The sequence below is a fragment of the Cucurbita pepo genome, chromosome 12 (assembly GCF_057944985.1).
Source record: "Cucurbita pepo subsp. pepo isolate OVF chromosome 12, ASM5794498v1, whole genome shotgun sequence".
In the NCBI taxonomy this organism is placed as follows: Eukaryota; Viridiplantae; Streptophyta; class Magnoliopsida; order Cucurbitales; family Cucurbitaceae; genus Cucurbita; species Cucurbita pepo.
The window spans coordinates 11729990-11745099 of record NC_141809.1 but is presented as its reverse complement, the minus strand read 5'-3'; the positions used below and the strand labels follow the sequence as shown (position 1 = coordinate 11745099).

General features: G+C 36.2%; 1 protein-coding gene and 1 long non-coding RNA gene across 5 annotated transcripts; both read right to left on the bottom strand.

Moving 5' to 3' along the window:
* Positions 1–232: 232 nt before the first annotated feature.
* LOC111806356 (uncharacterized) lies at positions 233–3877 on the bottom strand. 2 transcript variants are annotated; one of them, XR_015423076.1, is made up of 3 exons: positions 2207–3860; positions 1148–1418; positions 233–973 (listed from the first exon to the last, which is right to left on the bottom strand). It is a non-coding gene; the product is annotated as an uncharacterized LOC111806356 (long non-coding RNA). The 2 variants fall into 2 exon arrangements; XR_015423075.1 differs by having other exon boundaries at positions 1148–3877.
* A 2070-nt stretch (positions 3878–5947) lies between these two features.
* Positions 5948–13018, bottom strand: LOC111806958 (phosphoinositide phosphatase SAC2). Of its 3 annotated transcripts, none has more exons than XM_023692515.2 (16): positions 12491–13018; positions 11760–11964; positions 11516–11681; positions 10658–10880; positions 10266–10342; positions 9792–9979; positions 9607–9704; positions 9312–9445; positions 9089–9217; positions 8585–8945; positions 8047–8168; positions 7844–7957; positions 7494–7670; positions 7206–7376; positions 6893–6983; positions 5948–6610 (listed from the first exon to the last, which is right to left on the bottom strand). In XM_023692515.2, exons 1-16 carry the CDS (start codon positions 12584–12586, stop codon positions 6506–6508), a joined length of 2457 nt encoding a protein of 818 aa, XP_023548283.2. In that variant the 5' UTR covers positions 12587–13018; the 3' UTR covers positions 5948–6505. The 3 variants fall into 3 exon arrangements, with proteins under 3 accessions (XP_023548283.2, XP_086985295.1, XP_086985296.1); XM_087129169.1 differs by having other exon boundaries at positions 7494–7655; XM_087129170.1 differs by having other exon boundaries at positions 7494–7586.
* Between the last annotated feature and the right edge of the window lie 2092 nt (positions 13019–15110).

The window sequence follows — 15110 nt, the reverse complement described above, 5'->3', positions numbered from 1 at the left end:
ACAAGTTGTTATCCAATATACAATGTTGTAAACTCCTCGCTTTCCTTTTAAGCTTTTCCTTTGTTTTCTTTTGGTAGCTACCTAACAAAAGCCTTCTAGTCCTTATTCTGTGTTTGGTGAACCAACTTTACAGCTCGGTCCCAATACAATAGATTGGATCGTTTCGGTTCAATCATTGCACTAATTATCATATCGAAACAACAACGATATCGAACCCATATATAATCAGAGATTGCAGCTCAGAATCTTGTAGATTGATCAATCAGTAATATGGGGTTCATGAATATGATAGAAACAAACAAAAACTTCACCATGATCTTTAGGATGTGCACACAAGTTGAGACAAAGTGGATTAAATATAATTTTGAAAGAGAATTGTTTAGAGAACCTGATGTTGGAAGCCAACACCCCCACATGGTGTTGTTGATTCTTGTGTCGATTCGAGCCGAAATGAATGTAAACAATGCTCGTTTCTGTCGTTTTTTTGTTTACCAACCGAACCCAATCTCTCCTCCTCTTCCTTGCCCTCGAGTTTGGCTTCGACTTCGTCTTCTCTTTAGTAGACTTGTTTTTATGAACACCGTGCTCGTAATCTTCGAGGCTTGCAAATGATGGTGCTTTTGTTTTCCGCTCTTTGTCCTATGTCGTTGTCACTGCTAATCACTGATATTATGAACCAAGTCTTTGTTGTCTTCATTGGCAACTCGATCCAAGTCATTGTAGTCGTAGTCACCGTCTCGATTTCTTCATTTTCAGTCTCATCCCCACCAACCATGTCAATGTCGAACAGATCTTCGGCAGCATTGTCGTTGTCGTCAGCCTCACCGACCAAATCATCAACAGCCTCCTCTTTTTCTTCTTCGTTTTCTTTGAGGAGTTCATGTATAAAACCGGTGGAACACAAGATCTTTTGGGGGCACATCCTCTTCAGCTAATGTATTTCTGGTCCAATTAAATGGTTGTTCATGTCAAGCTGATACAAACAAAATATGAGTCAGCTACCTAATTCAGATAACGTTTGTGCAGTTGCTCAAAAGAAAAAACGAACACGAAAACGTCACGAGCAAAAGATTGTATAACGAACAAAAAAGAATAAGTGATAACCATCAATAACTCAGTTCCAAAATAAAACGAAAACTGGGCTTGCCTTTGAAGAGTTCATAGCAGCTGGAAGGTAATAACTTCGGAGTACAGAGCATGCAAGAAGCGGTCACTAACAACTTGATTCTTGGATGATACTTTATGAGATGGATTATGACTCGAGTTCTGAGACAATTGGATCATTATCCATAAAGAATGCAAAACAAGCCCTATCAGAACTTCGAATCATAATCCATCTCATAATCAATCATCCAAGCTGGTCTGTTTCTTGTTCTTGGATTTCTTTGATTGTAATCATGATCTTCGGTTTCCAAAATCTAATAAAGATTATAGTTAACTAATTTGCTTCACAATCTTATATAAAAAGTTATAGCAAAGGGGTCTGAGCTAAGGTCTTCCATAAACAATTTCAAAGAGTATGGGAAGTAAAATATACATACAACGTGATACTTGGCTCGTGAATTACCACAGCCTATACAAAAGAATGAGTGAAAAACATGGAGAAGATTATGTAAAAAAGCTTTATATAAGAACCGAATCAAGGTAATGCAAGGTGGAGTGAACCGAAAAGCTCGGAACGGACCAATCTTCCGTACCGCCTGGAAGAGCTATTTATGTGGTCTCACTTGAATTTTGCCACCATCTGAAATGTGCGGATAGATTTCCACACCCTTATAAAGGTGTTTCGTTCTCCTCCCCAACCGACGTGGGATCTCACAATCCACCCCTCTTCAAGACCCAGCGTCCTCGTTGGCACTCATTCCCTTCTCCAATCGATGTGAGACCTCCCATTCCACCCCCTTCGAGACCCAGCGTCCTTGCTGGCACACCGTCTCTTGTCTACCCCCTTTTGGGGCTTAGCCTCCTTGCGGGCACATCGCCCGATATCTAGCTCTGATACCATTTATAATAGCCCAAGCCCACCACTAGCATATATTGTCCTTTTTGGGCTTTCCCTTTTGGGCTTCCTCTCAAGGTTTGCTAGGGAGAGGTTTCCACACCCTTATAAAGGGTGTTTCGTTCTCCTCTTCAACCGATGTGGGATCTTGTATTAACAAACAAGAATGAGGCGTCCCACTCATAAATATATTGAAGTGCAAAGTACCTTTGCTTCAAGCATTCCTCCCAATACCAAAATAGTAAGAGAGAGTGTCCATCTTTTGTATCAGGAAGATGATTAAACGGCCGTTGTAGTAAACTGTTCAGTTTCCGATCAGGCAACAAACTGAAACGAGGAAGTAAGAGTTAAGTTTACGTTACGATAAGCTAACCCGAAAACTAAAATGTCACTACTCTACTGTACAACAGATACCACAATTTAGAGATGCCACCTTGAGATGAAAAGTTCCATCAACGCTTCAAAGCCTGTCAATGCATGGCACTTCCCTACTTTCTATGTGACCATCCCTTTAAGAACCAAAAACTACTGTTTCAGAACAAAATATGGTGTCCAAGGAACCATCAAAGCCTCCCCCATTGAGTTAACTAAAATAACCCGTTTCATTGTGAAACAACAGATTACATAATCATAACTCTTCTTCTTCATCTGTCTTCATCTGTCAGTCTAACGATCCAAGATTGCTTATACAATGTCTGTGAGATCCCACATCAGTTGGGGAGGAGAACAGAACACTCTTTATAAGCGTGTGGAAACCTTTTCCCTAGGAGACGCGTTTAAAAAACCTTGAGGGGAAACCCAAAGAGAACAATATCTGCTAGCGGTGGGCCTGGGCCGTTACAAATGGTATCAGAGCCAGACACCGGGCGATGTGTCGGTGAGGAGGCTGTTCCTCGAAAGGGGTAGACACGAGACGGTGTGCCAATAAGGACGCTAGGCCCCGAAGGAGGTGAATTTGGTAAGGGTCCCACATCGATTGAAGAAAAGAACGAGACGCTGGGCCCTGAAGGGGGTGGATTGTGAGATCCCATATGAGGAGAACTAAACACCCTTTATAAGGGTGTGGAAACCTTTCCATAGCAGACGCGTTTTAAAAACCTCGAGGGGAAACCCAAATAGGACAATATTTACTAGCGGTGGGCTTGGGCCGTTGCAATGTCTATGGCTGTTAGGGATAATAGTTTTGGTTTCTTGACATTGGCTTTTCTAGACAAGCCAACATTTTGCTTGTCTATCAAACCCAAACAGACGTTTAAACAATAAACATTAGTCAATATCAAGCTACAAATATAAAACTTCAAAAACAAGCAATTCAAATGCTTCTCTATAATGAAAATGAATGTCCATGATGCAAAAAAACAAGAACAACTAAGACATTAGGCCATAAGAAGGCAAAAAAGTTGTAACTTACAGCATGCTCAATGAAGAAAAAACATGAAAAACCCAACATTCTTATCATAAAAAGTAACAAAATTACCCTAAAATTTACCTAACAATGAATCAAGTGATCTCAAATTGGTAACTGGATTATCTCCCACCATGACTGAAAATGCCGAAACCTTATCGGCCGTTCCTTACTTTTGGGATTGAGAGCTTCTGGATTCTAGGTTTTGGTGGGTTCTTGCTCTGGAGTTCGTTTAGGTTTTTTTTGGGTGTTTGATTGGCTTGAGAGGGCCTTGTTTGCGAAAATCGACATCGTTGAACCCTGAAGATGGGGTTGAAGAAGGGAAAGGTAACTATGTTGGCTTTGAGAGTATCGATGTCGTCCATGTTGGGTTTAGAAGCCGCCATTGTTGCAGAGCTCCAGAAGTTCTTCGCAGCGACGGGGCTTTAGCAAGCTCAGGGCAAATGGTGTTTAGTCTTGAAACCCATTGGATGGCCCGCTTTAGCCTAAAATTGGGCCTAAAGTTCGGCCCATTGAATGGTTTAAAGGTTCTTATTTTTAGATTTTATTTATTTATTTATTTTTTTTTAAATACGGAAATGTGTAACTCACTGCTATAAATACCGGTGTAAAAGAGAAAAGCGCGGGGGGGATCGTGCGCCACTTTAACCAGCGCGTAACCAGTGCGATCGTGCGCCTCGCTGCACGAGAACGGCGACTTCCTAAGGGATCGCAGCAGTAATGACGGTATGATTCATCTGTTAGTTCTATTATTTTCGGATCATTTTCACATCGCGATCTGATTATTGATTAACTTCTATGGAAATCTGGAATTCCAAGGCGATTTTTCTGTTCTCGTTCTTGCTTAGTTGTGGATTTTGGTTGAATGTAGTGTAGGAATCATAGATTGTTTGTTTACGCATTTCTTTGTTCGTCAAATTTGGATGCATTGCTAGATCTGATGTGAAGGATTTTCAAGTATCAACTGAATGTGATTGTTAACATTTTTTTCATTGTATTCGCGCATCGGAAGACTGTTTTTCAATCTTCAACAATTTTTTTGATGTATTATCTGTTCACAAGAGTCCTATTATCAATCATGATATGAAGAACTCTCGAGTGATGTGGTCATATCAGGTCAGAGTTGATGATATCAACAAAAATTTCGATTCGCACAGAATCAGTTTTAAGTTAAGCTGCTGCGATTTTGTAATTTGTGTTTGTTCAAGAAAATGAGTTTCGACGACATGCAGTTAACTTTTAATCTGTAGATATGCAATTGACAAATGAATTTTAGAAGATAGACAAACCCATTTTATTTATAGGATAATCAGAACAGGAGTATAATAGAAAATACATCCATCAAGTTTTTATGTCTAAAAGGGTGGATGATGAAAGTCAAATGAACGAATACTACTTCTATTGATATGAGGCATTTTGGAAACTTAAAAGCAAAGTCATGAGAACTTATACTCAAAATGGACAATATCATACCATTGTGGAGAATTGTGTTCATCTAGCATAAGAAAGCTCATAAAATCTAAAGCTAAGTTTATTATCGGGCAAGGTTCTTATGATCTACCGTTTAATTTCTTTCATCGAATATATATAGGACAATGTTCAATTTAAGCATAATTTTGTTTTTGTTTCATTCAAGTTGTTTATGGATAGACTCAATCTTGAATCAATAACTAGATTACTCTACAAAAACGTCAAGAATGAAGGTTTAACGAAGGTAGAAAACTAATGTAGAGTTTTAAATGAATAAATTCAGATGACATAAATAATTCATAGAGAGAATTTTTTAAAAGTAAGATTAAAATCAAAATTAATATATATATATATTATTTTCATAGAAGAATTAATAATTACATCAAAATATATGAATGAAAACCTTATTAATTATACAATTTTTAATTCCACATTATATTTAATATAATGTTAATAAATACGAAACTATTTTGTTTTTTAATTTAACTAGAATGAGAATTTGAATTTAAAAGATCTTTTAATACAAATTACATAAAATTATTTTATCATACCATAATCATTTTTCCTTTTCCCCATATACAAACACGTTGATGGGTGATTTAAAAAAAATTAACTAATTATGTTATTTTAAAAATAAAAACTTGAAAGAAATCTAAATAGATAATTATGGCAATTTAAATATGTAAACAAGTATGGATTAAATCTAAACATATATTTATTTCAAAAAATAACAACATTTATTCAATTTTATTTTGCAACGGTCAATTTTGTTTTGAGTTAAAATTTAATAAAGTTGTAAAAGTAATTATAAAAATAATAACAATGAAACAAATTAATTATTATTATTATTATTATTTTCATTACATTTGAACTTTAAAATATGCATTTTGCTTATTTAAAATTGTTGACCTTGAACACACATCAAAATATATGAAGATTATGCATTGGTAGAGAACAAAAATAACCTGGTTTTTCTCTGTCTTAATGCAATCCTGTTGCCCCATTAATGGTGGGCTTCAGGAGGATTTGCTGTGATGAACCTGCAGCAGCATATATAAAAATCCAGAGAACCCTTCTTCTAAAGATGAAAAATTTACCTTATTTTTTCACAGAATTATACATGATCTGATGATATTTGTTTTCACAAACAGGGGGATTGAAGAGACACTATGATGTATCTGCAATTGTTAATTTGGGAGATATCCAATGGAATAATAGATTTGCCTACAAATATTTACAATGTGAAAACTATAAGAATCAAGAACCTGGAGTGAGTTATTCATTGTGTGTGTGTGGCTCCCCTCCAGATACAAAGTTAGCTCTTCAAACTCTTATTCTTCATCTTCTAGCTTTTCTTTGGCAGAGCTCTCTACAGTCCGTTAATGGCTGCTGCTGGCTACTCACAGATGACCTGAACATCAAAATTTGCTGCACAATACAAACTATGCCTCTCTCTCTCTCTCTCTTTCTCTATCCCCAGATATCTTACCGTCCTTCATTTATTGCCTCACCGAGCTGACTGATAATGTTATATTTTTTTTTTTTTCACTTTTGGCTACAGAAACTACACCCTTTGGATGTAATTTGTCCGATGAAAGAAGTCAATGTTGATTAGTAACTTTGAGTAAGCTTCACCAGAAGAGCATCCCACCATGGCTGACCCAGTCGACAAAATGATCGGAGTATTCAGTGACGATATCGTCACGACTAAGGTCAGTTCCAGACCGTTCTTTTACCTAAACAAGACAGATTAGTAGATGATTAATTAGTTTGGATTTGCAGTATGGCGCGATAATGTTGATCATAGAGAAAGTAGGGATTAAATATTGTAGATGAACACGTGATTTTCTACACCAAGAGTGATGCTGCAAGGATTGCCGGGAGATCTCGTCTTATTTCCTTGTTTTTTGATTGGGAAGAATTGTATCGAATTCGATGAAATTGATTTCCATCCTCTGATAAAAGCATATAGAATTGATTTTTCAAGAACCAAACAAGTGAGTAAATAAACTACTAACCTTTGAGCTTGATCCAGACTCACTTGCAGACGAGATAAAGTCAATCTTCATCTCACTTGCAACATTTTCCGATGAAAGACTGGTGACAGACCTATCAACCACGTACAATAATCAGTAAACAGATCCCTACTAAGCGTAAAAGTAACCAAAAGCTACAGAAGGCAATGAAAACCAGCAAAAATCAAAGGCTGATTCAATTCTGTCAGATTATTCATTGTTTCTTGGAAATCAAGCCTTCAAATGTCAGAATCCTAGCGACTTTGAGAACTGAGAGGAAAGCAAAAGCTATAAGAATGCACAACAATACAAATACCTTTCACACAACTCATCTTCACAAGAATTCCCAGATGAAGAAATCCAGTCCATATCCAGAAAATTAGAGCAGCTGCATGAATCCCCATGCTCATCGTGGCAAATATGATCAAGCATTTGATCATCCTGCATGTTTTCCTGTAGTTGTCTAGTACACACAGAGGGAGTATACCTATGACAAAGACCAAATTTTTTTTTTAGGATAATTACATTTTTTGTTATCACACGCCATTGTATTAAATCCAACAATGTAAGAAGGAAAACCATAGGAAATGTGATGTTGACAGACCTGCAAAGAGATATATCCTCGCAAGTTGAGACCTCTGGTGCAGACTCTGAGAAGCCTTTAGTACATCCTTCGTTCAAATGAGGAGAGGGCCTGCTGCTTCCGTCATGTGTATTCAACATATCAGACTCACTCTGACCAAGTATATTGCCATCTGATAGTGATCTTTTAAAAGATGTCCTTCAGGAGGGTGAAAATCCCATTTAAGAATTCTAAGTGCCATTCAATTCTTTAACAAATTATAACAAAGATAACATAGAGTGCGTTCTTTTATTTGTCATCTCTCATTTTATGCTACAAATGATATGCTCTCTGCAGAATGTCTATTAAATTCATATTGCATAAATATGTACCTGAAATTATCATCAATTAGATCAGTAACGCGCTTGCCTAGATCATAATGTTGGTCAGAGTCTAATTCCCACAAAGCTGGCTTTCCCAGCTGTGGCTGATAGTAACCTAAGAACCTGAGGAAATACCATGTCAAATAGTTCGTCATTTCTTCCCGGTGCAAAGTTTATAAAACATGCGAACACTATATGAATCTCTGACTTACACGTTAATGGCCCGTTGTTTCTCAGCATCTAGGTATGCATTGTTGCAATAACGTTGTAGTGTTCTGAAAAACTCCTGAGACTGTGTTGCAGCTTTCCATTGGCCTCTCCTCTCGGAAAATATCTGTTGGGTGTGAATTAAAAAATATGTGGATAACGGCCAACTAACAGTGGCAGGTCATACACAAGCATGAATGGAATAGGACATGCTAAAGCCTATTTATTAGGGAGTTCACAACCAAAAAATATGAATGGTCTTCTAAACATTTTTATCAATACTGCCACGAACAAATGGGGCGTAAAGATCCATACATTAGGGAATCACATGATAACACCGTAAGTATTAGCCAATTTCTACCCAGTATAATAGAACTTTCTCTTCTCTTTTCCTATCTAAATCAGGATTTCAAGTTGACCAACTCAAATATGACTATATAGCTGTAACTAAACAACTTGTTAAAGAAACATAATTGATACGTGACTAAGATTCTTCATTCTAATAAAAAATTATAGAAGCCTGTATGATCCATATAGAGGTACCTTATTATGTGCTGCAGAGCCACCATATTGTAATGCAAGGGTGTCACCCATGTTCTCATAAGCCCGCATCAACTCCTCCGCCAAAGGGTTATCCAGGTCCATTTTGGGGGAATCAGTAAGCCCTAACGTATGTAATTGACGTCCTAAAGCAACTAGCCCATAGGCATATTGGGCAACGTTTGTCCGATCTAAACAGTCTATACAATTGGTCCTTAGGACACCGTTTTGAAACATCGCAACTGGATGATTTTCAAGTATACCATTGCCATACGCCCTACTACTAACATCTTTTTCTGGGCTTTCTTCATTTTCTTCTTCTGTGGATAGGTTCTCCATGGAAGAATCAGTACCCTGATTTTTCCTGATTCATTCAAAACATAGGCAATGTTGGTCAATCATACTATGCAAAATGGGGCAATAAACTAGTAACCATCCTTACATCCAAATTGGCAAGTACGAGCAAATAAGCTTCATGCACCTAATAAACCACTGTGTAAAACTTACTTGAAGTAGGTCCAGCTTAAAAGCTCCTCTGAGCTTGAATTGGATGCTATTTGACAGTAGAAGATGCCAGTTAAGTTCAATGCATATGTAGCAACCCTACCAAGCTGCATCAAAACATTGGAAGCTTTGCTGCAGAGAGAGTTCGCAGAAAAATCATAATCACACATAATTAATCAGTTTCAATAGAATATCGTTACTGCCAAGTATAGAATGGTTATAATACCTTTTCGCATGCTTGTTCAAATCCCAATGGAGAAATCTTAGGCGGTTCTCTGCAGGTAAACTTTTGTTTATATGTCTTATAGCATTTGCAAACTCAGCACGGAGGATACCTTCTCGTGGCTTCTTCTCGCGCGTCTATTTCACGAATAATTTTAAATAGTGTCAAGAGAATTGAGTAAAACTATTGAAAGAAAAAAGTAGACTAAACGATCGAATAACAAGGCCTGGGAAACATAAACAACGAATGCAATAACTTAGCATCGAACATGAAAACAAAATTATTGATAAGGAAATACCTTAATCAAATTCAATATAATTATTGGATTCCCATATCTCAAAACAAGATTCTCAAAATGTAGTCTTGTGGCTTCGTAATTCGGGTCCTTCTTTAACACTGGAAGGAAAAAGAGATTGCAGCGACGGATTAGAGAAGTTACCAATGAAAGATACAACTAACAACATAAACATGTTACAATCATACATATGATATCAGGCCTAATATTCAGCCGTGAGGTTTCTTGGGACCAAAATAAGGGGATCGATCCTCGATTCTGCACAACTGAACTTATTCGAGTCGGTCGACCATCGGAAGCATCTTCGAAAACAATCTGTTCTGTCTCAACATCATTAGCTACTCTTCCCTTCTCGTTAACGCCTCTTTTTAGAAATCTTCACCAAATAACAGAACAACAAAATATAATATGGCTTGCAAGAAAATGTATAATCCGCAGCACATACAGACATAATTCCATAATAATTGCCTAAAAGACAATTGGATATAGAGGAAAGATGGTTAATCCTAGGATCTAAGAGAGCAAGATAGAAGATGAATCCTGCTTGGTTGGAGGTGCACAACACGAGAATTGTAGTCAGATTACGACCAAAAAAAGTCAAATATGAACAATTTCATGAACTTAATCTTATTGCACGTGTGCATGAATGCAATAGTATATACCTTGTACCAGCATAATGACGTGATCGTCTAGCAATGAGTGTCAACTTGAAATCTTTGCCAGACAGAGAAAGATCAACCTGGACAAGTAAAGCACAAAGTATTCATTGTCTAAACACATCTGATGTTGCATTAAAATGCTATGAAACCTGCACAAGAGCTCGATAGAGAATGTGACAAGAATAATGCACAAAAAATGCAGTCAGAGTAGAAGATGAGCACAATTATAAAACTAAAATATGAACAAGCAAAGGCCCTTCAATCCCTCATGGTAACAGTAACGGCTGCTAGCTACACAATAGTCCCCTTCCCATTACAAGTTACAGAAAGCAAAAATCTTTTACTTATGTAAAGTACCCAATAATGTGCAATATCCATAAATAAAAAATGCATACCTGCTTAAAGAAACCATACACTAAGGCAACAGTCCAGATGGTATTGTTGAGAGTGTTCCGGATTCCACGAGTTAAGAACTCGTTCCAGACAAACGTTGTATCATAAAGCAAATGTCCTGTCTTATTATCACAAATGTTCTTTTGGAGGCAACGCATGACATTGTATGAGTAGCTGAAAAAGAAGTCTTTCCTAAGATCCACAGTGCGTAAGAGCTTCTTGTATCTAAATCAATAAGAAGGAGACAATAAGAAACATATTAGCTTCAAATTAACAAAATAAATTATAAATTTGATGAAAGAGAAAATGGAAAAGACGAAATTATTAAAAAAGCTAAACCACAAAGAAGAAGGAAAGTAACTTTCCCCAATCAAACCATACTACCTTGTGTTAATTCCACAAGTAATATAAACATCACATCCTGGTAACTGGCAATTAATAAAAGGTACTTCCTTTTATATAACACTTCTAAAAATAAGGATATACATAGAGAGCTATAATCATACTACTAACTTATAATACGAAAGATCCACTTATGCTCCAAAAGAAAGAAGAGGGGAAAAGAAAGAGAAATATGGCATCATTTGTACAAGAAATTGAATCAGTAACTTTACACCGAAGGGTGAATCGACAAAATAAACTACAAATATATTACCTCCACGGTGTAGAACTCAACTACTCCTAACAAATGACAAATAAAAGAATTAATTCCCAAAGTTCAATTGTAAATGTGATCAGAAGAATATAGAACAACAAAAATCTAATTGAAATACATATGGACACTATTTCTGAAAGCTAACCCTTAGGTCTCCTTAAGAACCAAGGACATATTACATTTACATGAAAATTGGACTAAAGACCTGTTTTCACCCTTAGAAATATCCAAATTGGACCGGGCAGTAGAATTTGGAATTGGAATCATTTCGCTCTTCGTAATTGCATAAATTGCATGGCCGCAGATAGTTCCAATCTTTCTTCGCTTTGTTATCAATAACATGTAATGCGGTCCCAAAAACTTGATGATACCTGTAACGGTAGAAACCATAAAGTTCTGAAGAAAGAAGAACGAAAAATGTGCATGAACAACACATGTCGATAACATACCAACAATTCCATAACAAGTGGTCACAAATTTGAGCCCACCCGTTAACTTGTTTCCTTCGTTTATTCGTTTCAGCAGGTCAAAACACTCATTATCCGTGTATACGGTAGAATCTTCAAGAATGTTTAGATCGCTAGGTTCCAATCTGCTGATCTTCAACACTTTCCAGAACGTTCGGTTCTTGTCTCTTCCAATCATATAAAAGTTCTGTTACACCCAAAAAGGATTATGGTCATGGCATGCATTTTTGTAGTATGAGACTGGAGAGTAAACAAAAGAAACCAGCAACGATATATCTAAACATCCCATTTTCAGAAACAATGTCTTATAAGTTTAAAACCTCAAATTTTTTCTAAAACAACCAAAGCATACAAGCAAATCTTTGAGCAGGTTGTACACAGGTTTAAATATGGGCAAATTATTGTTCAAATTGAAACAGCGCATCTTCTGAAGATGTCAATTTCCTCCTCTACTTGGATCCTCCAACACCAAATCACACAAATCGTGCTCAAGGAGGCCATGGATCCATTTCGAGATACCCATGGGAATAGTAAACGAAAATTACCCTAGTCGACCCAACAAATCAAGAACAAAATCGTGCTGAATCAAAACCAAGATGAACAATAGATTCAGAACTTGAAAAAACGTATGGAAATGACCACAGAGATTATATGGAATCAGATTAAAGATGCATGAAAGCGTGTCATCAATAATTCAAGCACGAGATATTTACCGAACGCGTCTCATAGAGCCTGAATTTCTGCAAGCAGAGAGAATTAGGATCAGGTTTATCATGAATCCAGTTCTGTTCCTCAATCTCCGCACCCATACTGTCGATCTCCAAACCCAAAGTCCCAACCTCGCCACCAAAAACCAAATTCTCAACCACACAAAACTCAATTTCAACAGCAAACCTCCCTCGCTACAGGAAAATCCTCAAAAACCTCAATCAGTAAAACACTCCTCACACATCAACCCTCAGAAGACGAAGGCGAAAGAGAAAATGCTCAAGAACAGTAGACGCCATGGAATCAAAACAACATTGAAGAGGATAAAAATGACGCAACAGAACAAGTCCAAGAAGTCAAACCACTAACGGAAGAACGAAGATGAACAGCTTTTTTGAAGAAATAGAGATGAAACCAGTTCAGATCGTAGTCGTATGGGGAAGAGAAGCAAGGATGAAGAAGAAAGGAGGTTGCAGCAGAAAAATGGCAGAAAACAGCTTCGAAGACTGTATCCACACAAATTATGGTAATAATAATAATAATAATAATAATAATAATAATAATAATAATAATTGATAAAAGAGCGAGGAAAAAAAAAAACAAATATAATTTTTAGGGGTTTTTAATTTTCTTCCTTTTATAAGTAAATTAAATTATAAAATCGTAATTAATTCGCCGTTATACTAATTATAGGCCGCCCAATCATTGTGTTCTTTCTGGAAACACCTCCATTGGTGGGTAACTCAATTACCGAGTCTCCCGAACCACTGAGTCGAACCGGTCCGAGTTGGTCCGAGTTGGTCCGAGTCAAATTTTTAACTCGGACCCAGTGTTTTGTCGGGTTGCGAAAGGGTTCACGTTTTGTAGCACGGTTTTTTTTTTTCACTTTTTATTGCTCCGTTTGCGGGGGTATTTTGTCTTTTTAAAATTTATCACAATTATTTATAATTTTTCCACCATTGCGTGGAAGAATGTTCTCATAATTCACTTTTTTTTTTTTTTTTTAATTAAAAGTAATTTGTTTTTTTTTTTTTTAATATAAAGAAGTCAATAATTTAACAATTAATTAATTAAAAAAAGAAAGAATAAATAAACACGTTGAGAGATGAAAAGCGAATATGCCTATGCCATCTGGCTTGCTTGGAGTCTTCTTATTAGCTATCATTAAATATATTAATAGTAGACTTATCTATACCGAGTCCTGACGACTAATATCGGAGTTGGATTGAAAAAAATATTTTATGTGGTTAACTTAAAATCTCGGGTTAGTTCAATTTGTAACCCAAACTGCTCGAATATAATTCATAACTCAACCCGACTTTTATAATTATTTAAACAAAAAGCTTATCTACCGTGCATATTACATTAATAACTAAAATTTCACTAGTCACCATCCGTAACTAACTGGTTACATGTAACGGCCCAGGCAAGTCGCAGATATTGTCCTTTTTGGACTTTCCCTTTCGAGATTCCCCTCAATGCTTTAAAACGCGTCTTCTATGGTAAGGTTTCCACACCCTTATAAATGATGGTTTGTTTTCCTCCCACAACCAATCTGGGACATCACATTACATATCTTAAATATATTATTTCTTTTAAAGACACAGTAGAGTTGGATTGGAAAAATATTTTAGACAAACTCTGCCCTTTATTTTCATGTTAGATTAGGCTGAGTTGTCGTGTTGTTTTTATTTAATTATTTAAGAAAATCAAATTTATCCATAATACATGTTATATTATTAACTAAAGTCTCATTAGTCATAATGCATCACGAACATCAATTACAAATATTAAATATTCATAATAACCTAAAAATACAGGATAGAGTGGGGTGGAGTTTTATCCCTATTTTCAAGTGGGTCGGAAAAAAAATCAACTTGCAAACCGACCCAAATATATAATTTTTAAAAAATTAAACCCAACCAAAAAAATATATTTTTGTTAGTAAATCCCACCTTATTTATTTTTTATTTTTTTTATCATAAACGATTAATTTGTATTACGGGAGATTAAACGTTTTATTTTATCTCATGATTATGGCAACCAAATTTTTGGTTATGAAAATGAAATTCCTTTGCTTGCACAATGATGCTTAATCAATTTTTTAAATTTAATAAAAGGAAGCAAAGCTGGCCAACAAATTTAATTTAATTTAATTTAATTTAATTAACCCAAACACCACTTCAATCTTTTTCTAGATACATTTATTTCGTTATTTTTCATTTATTATTATTATTATTATTTACGTCAAACCTTAAAATAATATTAGTTAATTCGCATAGGAAACTGAGGTGGTTAAAATCCGACCGTATGATCTCGATCGAACGGCGAGGGGATTATGGGCTTGAAGAGGATATTGACATCTTCAAACGTGGCTAGAGACAGCTGGCAGTTGATGTGGCCAATACGTAGACTTCTTAATTTCCACAACGTGAAAATGTGCAAGCCACAACTAATTGTTGTCTTTCTTCTTCAGCCGACAATGAAGCCACGTGTCGTGTCTATGATAGGGAGTTTATATCCCACTCGCGCGTCTACCGAACTCACTTTCCTACTCGCTTGTTTTTTGTGCCACGTAGCCTTTTCTCCCCCTTTTTTGTCGTCGTAAATCACGTTGATTGAGAA

Coding starts and splice junctions, on each gene's coding strand:
- LOC111806958 (XM_023692515.2), bottom strand. CDS start 12,586: ATGGGTGCGGAGATTGAGGAACAGAACTGGATTCATGATAAACCTGAT. Junction 10,343..10,657: donor TGTATGGTTTCTTTAAGCAG/GTATGCATTTTT, acceptor TTACTTGTCCAG/GTTGATCTTTCTCTGTCTGG. Junction 6,984..7,205: donor GAAGATGAGTTGTGTGAAAG/GTATTTGTATTG, acceptor CGTGGTTGATAG/GTCTGTCACCAGTCTTTCAT.